The sequence below is a fragment of the Leptodactylus fuscus genome, chromosome 5 (genome assembly GCF_031893055.1).
Source record: "Leptodactylus fuscus isolate aLepFus1 chromosome 5, aLepFus1.hap2, whole genome shotgun sequence".
In the NCBI taxonomy this organism is placed as follows: Eukaryota; Metazoa; Chordata; class Amphibia; order Anura; family Leptodactylidae; genus Leptodactylus; species Leptodactylus fuscus.
Window position 1 is genome coordinate 129,060,281 of NC_134269.1, and position 12,057 is coordinate 129,072,337.

The following is a 12,057-nucleotide window of genomic DNA, read 5'->3' on the forward strand; positions in this document are numbered from 1 at the left end:
CACCGATAGATTGAAGCTGCCGTCAATATACTGAATATTGACATAATTGGGTCACACAGCAATCCTATTAGCAATTCTACTCCTTCTTTCTGCAGATATTTAGGGCCCCAGGATTGAGACCTCCATTAATCCTACAATTAGTAGCCTACCTGAAAAATACACCATCAATGTAATATCCGGAAAAAAAGTCTTTATATAATACATATCAGAAATGAACTGTGCAAAAAACTCAAATGTAAAAAGCAAAGCAGAGTTGCGTGCAATACCAGATTACAAGTAGTTGTGGATCCATCAAGCATTTGCTGATCAGTTCTAATTTTTCATCCTGAAGAGTAGAGATGCTGATATTGTTATACACATGCTAGAGCAGTTTAGGAAACTTCTGTCATACCATGATGATGATTTCACCATAGTTCTTACAATGGAAAAGTCACATCAATTTACAGACTCTATTATAAATATGAAATTGATGCTTTCCAACATTTTATCAGTAAATGTGTCTGTATAACATAAGGTTCATGCCAGTTCATTCAAAATATAGCTCTGGAAATCATTACCAATGAATGATACCCAAAGTCTAGTTTCTATGTCACTGGTTTGATGTTTGCTGTGTTTAAAACAAATACTTATCTTAAACTGGATGGATAGAAGTGGATTAAGGAAATGTGCATTCATTTACACGTCTGGATATGTAGAACTTGTATACATGTCATCAGTAATGTGAACAAGGCTTGCTGAAAAATGTAAGATTACTACTGCACGCACACCGGAGCTTATTTGTAAGACTTCCAAAGTACAAAGGGAGGGTAAAGAGTGAGGACTAGAGATGAGCGAATATGCTCGATTGTATACCTCGGCCGCATAGCTCCCGGCGGCAGGGGCAGTAAAAATTTGAAGCCCTGAAGTGTTTTTGCACCGGGAGCTATGCGGCTGAGGTATTTGATCGAGCATATTCGCTCATCTCTAGTGAGGACATAGGCAGAGATTTCACAGAAAGTCGCACCATTACTGCACACAAAAAAATATGACAAAAAAAAAAACAAAACATTTCCATGTGGGTTTTGTTTTGATTTTGACACAAATTGGGATCCAGCTTTAAAAGGAATATTTCCCATCCATAACTATTACTGAGATAGAAGCAAAGCCATGGCACAAGTGCAGAACTTACAGAAAGACACAAGAATGGGAATGCGTACAAACCTGATAACCTTGTGACTTGTCTTGGAACACCAAACAATTTATTTTCTTCTTTGTCTTGATAATTGGGTCTGTAAATAAATGCCATAGGTATGAAACACAAGTGTATAAGGTATGTTCACATGTGCCAGATACACACGTGGACAAAATTGCTTCTACCCCTCATTTAATGAAAGAAAAACCCACAATGGTCACAGAAATAACGAATCTGACAAACTGAAATTTGCCAAACTACATGTTGACAAGGCACAAAGCTTATGGGGGAATGTCCTATGGACAGATGAGACAAAAATTGAACTATTTGGCAAGGTTCATTAAAGAGGACCTTTCATCAGATCGGGCACATGCAGTTGTATATACTGTTGGAAAGCTGAATTCAGCGCACTGTCGGCTTTCCCGATCTGTGCCCGGTGTAAAGCGCTATCGGTCCCGGGACTGTAGCGCTTTAGTGTCAGAAGGGCAATTCTGACAGTTAGCCAGGGACGCCCTTCCGCCCAGCAGCACCTATCGCGCTGTACTGTGGAGCGGGGAGGAACGCCCCCTCCCTCTGCTCACACAGCTCGTCCGTAGACGAGTATTTTCAGGAGCTGGAGGGGGAGTTCCTCCCCGATCCACAGCACAGCGCGATAGGCGCTGCTGGGCAGAAGGGCGTCCCTGGCTAAGTGTCAGAAACACCCTTCTGACACTAAAGCGCTATGGTCCCGGGACCGAATTCATGAATTCAGCGCACTGTCAGCTTTCCAGCAGTATATAAAACTGCATGTGCCCGATCTGATGAAAGGTCCTCTTTAAATGGAAAAATGAAGCATATCTTGAAAAGAACACTGTCCCTACTGTGAAACATTGAGGAGGCTCTGTTATGTTCTGGGGCTGCTTTGCTGCATCTGGCACAGGGTGTCTTGAATCTGTGCAGGATACAATGAAATATCAAGACTGTCAAGGGATTCTAGAGAGAAATGTGCTGCCCAGTGTCAGAAAGCTTGGTTTCAGTAGCAGGTCATGGGTCTTGCAACAGGATAATGACCCAAGTCACATAGCTAAAAACACCCAAGAATGGCTAAGAGGAAAACATTGGACTATTCTGAAGTGGCCGTCTATGAGCCCTGACCTAAATCCTATTGAGCATCTTTGGAAGGAGTTGAAACATGCCATCTGGAAAAGGCGCCCTTCAAACCTGAGACAACTGGAGCAGTTTGCTTATGAGTAGAGGGCCAAAATACCTGTTGAGAGGGGCAGAAGTCTCATTGACAGTTACAGGAATCGTGTGATTTCAGTGATGGCCTCAAAAGGTTGTGCAACAAAATATTAAGTTAAGGGAACCATCATTTCTGTCCAGGCCTGTTTCATGAGCTTTATTTTTTTTAAATCCTGTTGAAGCATGGTTGGAAAGCAATGTCTGACTTTCATTTGTTCATTTTCATAGAATTTAAGATTCAAGTTATTTCTAGTATCATTGTGGGTTTTTCTTTCATTAAACGAGGGGACCAACAATTTTGTCCATGTGTGTATGCTGCAGATATTTCTATATGATAGTTCAATCATATGACTAGAGCTTGCATAAATGTATGCATGTGTCTACTTAAATAATCCCATTCAGATGTATGAAATAGATTCTTTCAGTTGCAGACAATTCTGCAATGAATCTGCCTTGTCACAGACTTTTTGTCTCACTTGAATAACCCAGAGGACATTTGCAATGGAAAAATTTGATAACCATTGTAAATGAGACTTATCTGACATCTCAGTAGAGCAAACATGTCACATAAAATGAAGGCAACAAAATAATAAAATACTAGGTGACAACTGAATACATAGCAAAAATCTGTCCCTTTAGTGTTACCAACACTCATATAGAGCCCAATAGGTGTGAATACATTTTACTTAGATTTGCCTTGACAGCAGTGTATTACTCAAACTATCAACACCACTGCATAGAGAATTAATGAAATATAGTTAGCAGTACCTTAAATGCAGGCAGTATTATATGTCACTGCTGAAACCATGTGCTGACATGGCAAACCTGAAATTTACAAACATACAACTAACAGGTTATACAGCATACAGTCTCATTGTCTCTTTATAAAGAACCAATAAATCTGCGTGCATGTACATTCCATTTTGACCCAAAGAGGATAGACTGGAGTGTAACACTAGGTTCATACTAGCATCATCCTGTCCATTGTTCTGGTCCATCAGAGAACCTGAGCTAGAGAAAGAGCTACAGACTCAGATGTAGATGTGAATATAGCCTAAGAATCCCAGCACCATGATACATATATGATATTTACATATGTATGTGCGAATGATATAAACAGCTATATTTGTCATTTTTGTATTCTTATAAACTGCTATGTTTTTAAAGGTTTTCTGTCAGCCATACATATAAAACTATAGTAAAACTGCTCAGTATGATTGGGATCTAAAGCTATTGACCTTTTTCTATTGGGTATCCTGAGAAATAATTCAGTATGTACAACACCTATCTTACATTTCCATATTTACCTGTTTGTCAGATTGATTTCTTGCAAGGACTGTAGACATTCGCACATGTCAGAGAAAAGATCATGTACTGTCAGGATTGATCTACCCTTCTCCCTGTGCTCAGATCTGTGATAGAGGTCATGTCTTAAGGATTTCAGTAAAACTGAACTGGAAGGATAAAGCTGTAAAATGCAGAAAGTACATGTCATTTGTGTGATAATATTTAATATTTTATTAGCACTTATTACAACATTGCAAGCACCTTTCATAATGCCAGTCATAAGCAGGGGCGCAACTAGAAATCATAGGGCTCCCTTTTTAATTTGGCAATTAGGGCTTATTTACACCACAGTGAAAAACAGCAGTTTTTTGCAACGTCAAAATGGACAATGATAGTGCCATGTGAATAGACCCATTGAAATTCATGGGTTCTACAATGGCCACATTATGACTGTTTCAAAAATGACCTTTGCATGGCCATTATTCACTGCTATAAGTGCACTGGTGTGGACAGACATGGACGTTTTTCATGAACATTAGGTCTCTAGAGGTTATGGACATGAATGTTATTATGAGGGTCCATGGTAACGGACCGTCAAAATGTAAGTCATGTTCTTATTTTGTCCATCAACACCATAGGATTATAGGTTGTACTTGATGGACCTGTGTCTTTATCCAACCTCATGTACTATGTAACTATGTTTTCACTGTAATGTATGAGGGATCCATGAAAACGGCTGCCCCTCGAATGCAAGACGGCCATGAAAAATGGATGCTTAGTATATAGGTACATTTCATAACATCCTGTAGGGTGTTATTACCATATTTTAGGAATTTCTTTCTAAGTTGTTGAATAGTATGGTAATATGTAATATGCATTAAACTCAGTCTGGGTTGATTTAAAGGTGGTTGAAGAGTTCCAGCAGTTGTGTTGTGTCTGGCCTGGCGTTCATTCATTACATAATTAGTTTTGTTCTTCTGTCTCGTCTTCATCATTTAGCAGAAAGATATGTGGGATATCATCATAAAATTAATGGCAGTGTTGCCTGAGCTCTCTGTTTTTAATCACTGCCATCATCAGCCAAGCATTTGCTAATAATGTACTGATGAGTGTGTCTGTGAGCCGGTGAAGAGTTCAGCAGCACTCCACAAGTGTCCTGTTAACCCGAGTATTATACTGTCCGGGGCCCCCTACCTCATTCCTACAGCAAATCCTTGATAGCCATAGTTATGGGGGTGCTGAGGAGTTTAATCACCTTAGTGTGGTTAGGGTAATCTGTGGGTTTCCTTGGCTTATGGGCCAGAAGGATGCAACAATCTCAATACTGATGCCAGTGCATATGTATAGTATAGCATAGCTATGTTCTTTTTTTAGATTTATTCTCAATGAGCAGTATACATTGCCAGATTTATTCTAAGTCAGTTTTATTATACGTAGGATTAATGAAGCCCACATGGTTGTTGATTTGGAGATTCACCATCAGGATGCTTTCAGGAAAACTAATAGGAACTCAACACAACTATTGATTTATCTGATAAGTAAAAGCATATGTTGATATCACCAGTTTTTGTAAGTTCCACCCACAAAACTGATCTGTTGTTGATCTGAAGTAGAAGTTGATTGAAAAGACTTACAATTTAAGTGTTATTCCATACATAGGCATGCAGCAGAAAAAAGTATAACATGCCATATACATATTAAACTTGAAAGTCTCTCAGTGATGGATGTCACTGTATGTATATAGTGTGGCGGCATCCGCTAGAGGCATATCTCTAGAGGCATTGTGCTGCTCACTCCTCATATTCTTAATAACAGCAGTCAAAAATACTATAACTGTATCCCTTCAAGTCTGTGGGATACCACTGCCGTAATCATAGAAAAGGGCTAGGGTGCCCAGTTTGCAAATACATATATACAGATATCCTTTCAGTCATGCAGTATATACACATACAGTAGATATATGTGTGTTTTTACATATGTATACAAAAAAACACTAAAACATCCTATATCATCTTGCCTTATATCTGAATAACGTCTTTAGCAACGCATATGGAAAAGTAGACTAGTAGACTATAATGACACTCATGGCAACCATGCTAGCACTGACATAACCAACATTGTGTCAAAGTATATTACCATCTCAAACTTGCCCAGTTTTGCTTGCTCCTGTATTAAAGAACGTAAGTTATCCATTTGTTCCCATGTAAGATCAAGAATGGAGTCCATCCAATAAGTGTTCTAAGAAAAAAAGAACAGACCTATTTATGAATTATTTCTCTTTTTGCATGTCCATATTCCAGTCTTTAAAAAATGCCATCCATGTAACCGAATAATATCCATTAGTGGTCTGCTCTGTCCATCTCTATTGGAATAAATCATTTAGCAGCACTACTGCATAGAGCTGGCTGCACGGTCATGTGACTTAATATGGAGACCTGATTATTACATTTTCCAAAATATGTATCAATTATAAATTGACTGTGAGTCAAAAAAACATGAGAGCAGTGAGAAATTAATAAAAATTAAAATAATAAATGTTAAATAAAAACAATGTGAGGGCGAGTTCACATGGAGTTTACGGGTGTGCATTCTGGCACGTATACACGAGTCAGAATGTGAGCGCTCAAAACCGATCCCATTCATTTCAATGTATCGTTTTGCCGCAAAATTACGTTATATGCGTTATATGCCCGTAACGATACATTGAAATGAATGGGATCTGTTTTGAGCGCTCACATTCTTACACGTGTATACAGTACGTGCCAGAATGTGCGCCCGTAAACTGTGTGAACTCGCCCTTTATGTGTATAGAGAAGTAAGAAAAACATTATATGTTAGTATAATAACAATTTAAAAAAAGAAAACATTAAGAAACCCTCATGTTGAAGACTTACCTTTAGAGAGAGGCAAAACTTTGATTTTTCTATTGTTTCTAAAATACCAAACGAGTGGTTATGTAATAAAAAGTTAAATACATCTTCTATTACGCTTTCCATAGTAGTGTATCCATCCACACTTAGATCGTTCAATACAAGTTCTTCTTTCACCTTTGAAGGAGACATTGAAATATTAGTAGAATATGCACCCATAGCTCATTTTATTTGTAGTCAATTACATTCATATATAAGCTTATTCTACATATTTAAAGGGAACTTCAGGGCAAACAATATTAATGACCAGAGCCCTGTCAGTCTTATATTGACAACATATCCTAAGGATAGGTCATGGATAAAGATGAGTGAAACTAGTTTCAACCAGACATTTTCAAAAATTTTAGAATTTGAAGAGGACCTTTGTCCTCGGCCACCAATTGTAGTTCTTAGGATCCGTTACTAAGCATCTTTCTACTGACTTTAGCAGTTACAATTTTTTCTCTAGCCTATACCATTACTAAACAACAAGCACAGTTAGTTTTGGTGCCTGATATGCTATTTAAGCTCTGTACTGTCAGAAGGGCGGTGTCAGGCAGGGGGTGTGATTCAGAGCTCCAATCAGAGGCAGCCAGTGTCAGAGCTCAGAATCACACCCCTTGCCTGCTCCAAGCTGACACCACCCTCCTGACAGTACAGAGCCTAAAAAGCATATCAGGCATCAAAACTAGAAGCATTGATTTCTCAGGAACAGTGGGGACTGGAGAAAAAAATACCAAAAGTACCGGAATTAGTGGAGCAGCAGATATTAAATGATGTAAACAGTTGGACTTGTTGGAGATGGTGAAAGATCCTCTTTAATGAAACCAAAACTTTTACAATTCATTTCAGATTAACTAAAATAGGATGCCACATGTAACATAAGGTAGAATAGCAAAGGAGGAGGATCACATGGTCTCTGTGCCCAAGGCTGACATCTTGTATCACGCGACAGTCTCTCAGCCAGTCATGCATGGTGCATTTAGTGGTTATAGTGCTGATATCATACAGCCTGTAAGATACTGCAGTAGACACTACTGTGAATGTAGCATCTACTGTATATACAGATACACTGACCAGATCACCCTTTCAGTATTAAATATCATCTTAGGTATTTTTTCAATAGTGTTTTTATTAAAAAAAAATAATACATGAAAAACCACTGTCACTCAAAAATCCATGTTGCCTATGGCTCAGTGTATTTTACTGTATTATTCACTGACCAGGTCATCCTTTCAGTGCTAAATCTTATTTTTTTTTCCCTAGGTTTGTTGTAATACAGAGTTTGTAATCCCCCCCCAATATACAGTCATAATTGTCATCAATCACTGTTATATAAACAGTGCAATAAAATGACTGTCATGCCATCCACGTCTGCATGTACTATTAAAATACAAATGTGGGCGGCAATATCAACACTACTTATGGTCTCGACAGCTCTGCCAGTAGCCACAACATTGATTTACTTCCAGAGAGTGAAAATGATGTTTTGATTACTTGGCTCAGTCATCTCAGTAACAGGAGGATATTTCATCTGAGCGATGCCATAAGTACCACCCTGAGTCAGGAATCTGTGCGTTCCTCCTCTTCCTCTATTGATGTAATCCATAATTTACTGCATGGCGTTTCTGCATTGTCAACTATGTCTTCTTCATTTTCACTGACACTGATCCCTAGTAGTGATGTGACACCTCTGGGAAACATATGTCTCCTAGTCTGGTTGTTCCTCTTCCCGCCTTTTGATAGGTTAGACGATAAAAGCTTTTTTCAAGTAATGGAGACAGAGTTAGAAGATTACAACATGATCACATGACTGTTCATTCTAGCAGGGGGTGTAGTACATGTAGGAACTAGGTTTCTCTGCACCTCCATGAAAAGGAATCACCAGTTTGACAAAATAGAATTGGCAGCAGCACTGGAAGGAAAAGTGAACAAGACCTTCTTACTCTTTCTCACCATGATCTTCCTTGTAGGCAAGCCACATCCATACCCAGGCATGCATTATAATAAGGGCCTAATGTACATTGCCTGGGGTCTGAGGCTACAAGTGGCAAGTGCAAAGTCCCATAACGGCCATTATTTCTGTATACATTGGGCCTTCGTGTGCCACTGGCCAATGCTCTGCATAGGGATATTATTTAGTGCCGTCACCTTATATAATAGTGTGCAATGGCTTCCTATTGGCATTACATTATACCACATTAGCTCACATTAGGTTGATTGTGTTGCTATCACCTAATGACCAAAATGACACATTGACCTGTGTGCCTAAATATTGGTTTATTCCTTGCTTGTAATGGTACATGCCAAAAATCTGTCACATGATCCTTCCAGCCAATGGCATCTGCTGATGCCCCTGAAAGTTCTAGAATCTGCTAGATTTGCACCCCTCCCTCCTAGGAGAGTGTGTGGTTCCTTCAGTAGTGAGTTAGGGCCTGTGCTAAGACAGAGCAGCACCACCTCCTTATGTCTCCTTTCAAGAGATGAGCCCCTCAGACTACTACTCCGCACCTCCAACTGCCAAGTTTTCTCCAGTAGTCCCAGCTGATGTGTTTATGAAGAGGTTGTATCCAAAGGTCAAGCCTAGACAAATCTGCTAACCCCTGATCCTGGGGACAACCTGTGCTGGATTGCTGCTGTGTACAGAAATCCCTTGTGATTCTTTGTAAGACTTGGACAAGCACCAGCACCAATAGCTCTTCACTGGGGCACAGAACGTGAATGTGCTGAATTCCGTACACTGTCGGCTTTCTAGCGATATATAAAACCGCATGTGTCCCAGAGGTGAAAGGTACTCTTTAAGGTGCTTCTGGCACAGCAGAGTCAGGGTGAATGCGTTCAAGCTTTACTTTAAGAGTGTATACCAAGGAAATCTGGCATATGAGGTAAATCTACAGCCTCAACAAATGCCAAAAACAACTACTGCAGGGAAAATGTGGTATTATATTGGGGACATTCGGTTGAGTAAGGAAGGTTCAACTCCTTCATAATGGGAGCTGTACAGAACAACTCTATGTTCTGGATCATAGACAGGTTTCCAAACAGAATGTTGCAGAGTACAACTTTACAATTCGGAACAAGCAGAAATAAAGGCTGACACAGCAGCATCAATAGTAGAGCCAATGGAAAGGACAAAGGGCACTTACTTTATCCTAATCACCACAAGAACTGAACTGGGACAGGTCTAACGGAATCCCAAAGGGTGGTGTGATCTTCTGAATATGGGTTACCAGTAGAGATGAGCGAACACTAAAATGCTCGAGGTTCGAAATTCGATTCGAACAGCCGCTCACTGTTCGAGTGTTCGAATGGGTTTCGAACCCCATTATAGTCTATGGGGAACATATACTCGTTAAGGGGGAAACCCAAATTCGTGTCTGGAGGGTCACCAAGTCCACTATGACACCCCAGGAAATGATACCAACACCCTGGAATGACACTGGGACAGCAGGGGAAGCATGTCTGGGGGCATAAAAGTCACTTTATTTCATGGAAATCCCTGTCAGTTTGCGATTTTCGCAAGCTAACTTTTCCCCATAGAAATGCATTGGCCAGTGCTGATTGGCCAGAGTACGGAACTCGACCAATCAGCGCTGGCTCTGCTGGAGGAGGCGGAGTCTAAGATCGCTCCACACCAGTCTCCATTCAGGTCCGACCTTAGACTCCGCCTCCTCCGGCAGAGCCAGCGCTGATTGGCCAAAGGCTGGCCAATGCATTCCTATGCGAATGCAGAGACTTAGCAGTGCTGAGTCAGTTTTGCTCAACTACACATCTGATGCACACTCGGCACTGCTACATCAGATGTAGCAATCTGATGTAGCAGAGCCGAGGGTGCACTAGAACCCCTGTGCAAACTCAGTTCACGCTAATAGAATGCATTGGCCAGCGCTGATTGGCCAGAGTACGGAACTCGACCAATCAGCGCTGGCTCTGCTGGAGGAGGCGGAGTCTAAGATCGCTCCACACCAGTCTCCATTCAGGTCCGACCTTAGACTCCGCCTCCTCCAGCAGAGCCAGCGCTGATTGGCCGAATTCCGTACTCTGGCCAATCAGCACTGGCTAATGCATTGTATTGGCGTGATGAAGCAGTGCTGAATGTGTGTGCTTAGCACACACATTCAGCTCTACTTCATCGGGCTAATAGAATGCATTGGCCAATCAGCGCTGGCCAATGCATTCTATTAGCTTGATGAAGCAGAGTGTGCACAAGGGTTCAAGCGCACCCTCGGCTCTGATGTAGCAGAGCCGAGGGTGCACAAGGGTTCAAGCGCACCCTCGGCTCTGATGTAGCAGAGCCGAGGCTGCACAAGGGTTCAAGTGCACCCTCGGCTCTGCTACATCAGAGCCGAGGGTGCGCTTGAACCCTTGTGCAGCCTCGGCTCTGCTACATCAGAGCCGAGGGTGCGCTTGAACCCTTGTGCACACTCTGCTTCATCAAGCTAATAGAATGCATTGGCCAGCGCTGATTGGCCAATGCATTCTATTAGCCCGATGAAGTAGAGCTGAATGTGTGTGCTAAGCACACACATTCAGCACTGCTTCATCACGCCAATACAATGCATTAGCCAGTGCTGATTGGCCAGAGTACGGAATTCGGCCAATCAGCGCTGGCTCTGCTGGAGGAGGCGGAGTCTAAGGTCGGACCTGAATGGAGACTGGTGTGGAGCGATCTTAGACTCCGCCTCCTCCAGCAGAGCCAGCGCTGATTGGTCGAGTTCCGTACTCTGGCCAATCAGCGCTGGCCAATGCATCCCTATGGGAAAAAGTTTATCTCACAAAAATCACAATTACACACCCGATAGAGCCCCAAAAAGTTATTTTTAATAACATTCCCCCCTAAATAAAGGTTATCCCTAGCTATCCCTGCCTGTACAGCTATCCCTGTCTCATAGTCACAAAGTTCACATTCTCATATGACCCGGATTTGAAATCCACTATTCGTCTAAAATGGAGGTCACCTGATTTCGGCAGCCAATGACTTTTTCCAATTTTTTTCAATGCCCCCGGTGTCGTAGTTCCTGTCCCACCTCCCCTGCACTGTTATTGGTGCAAAAAAGGCGCCAGGGAAGGTGGGAGGGGAATCGAATTTTGGCGCACTTTACCACGCGGTGTTCGATTCGATTCGAACATAGCGAACACCCTGATATCCGATCGAACATGTGTTCGATAGAACACTGTTCGCTCATCTCTAGTTACCAGTAATGGGATTGATGAAACAGAATACAAGCTGGTGACCTTTTGCATCTATATAGAATAGCTCATGGAAAAAAGAAGTTAGAAGTTCCTGCCATGACTTAATTTTATGATAGAGACAGATTGTAAGAGTTATAAAGATGTAGAGTCTATACTTACAGTAATTAATAGTGAACCATTTTCCTCCATCACTACATCACTATCTTTAATAATTATGGAATATATGAATATATTTTGAGAACACAAAATCCCACAGTGAAAATTAGCCTATTTTAT

General features: G+C 41.2%; 1 protein-coding gene across 1 annotated transcript in view; it reads right to left on the reverse strand.

Annotated features, from left to right (window-relative positions):
- CPED1 (cadherin like and PC-esterase domain containing 1) overlaps positions 1-12,057 on the reverse strand; it is a 195,081-nt gene that overhangs the window by 100,365 nt on the left and 82,659 nt on the right. Inside the window, exons 9-12 of the mRNA XM_075274232.1 lie at positions 6,574-6,726; positions 5,816-5,917; positions 3,700-3,860; positions 1,201-1,268 (exon numbers count right to left, since the gene is read on the reverse strand). Coding sequence (XP_075130333.1) covers positions 1,201-1,268; positions 3,700-3,860; positions 5,816-5,917; positions 6,574-6,726 — 484 coding nt within the window. The remainder of the gene's footprint in view (positions 1-1,200; positions 1,269-3,699; positions 3,861-5,815; positions 5,918-6,573; positions 6,727-12,057) is intronic.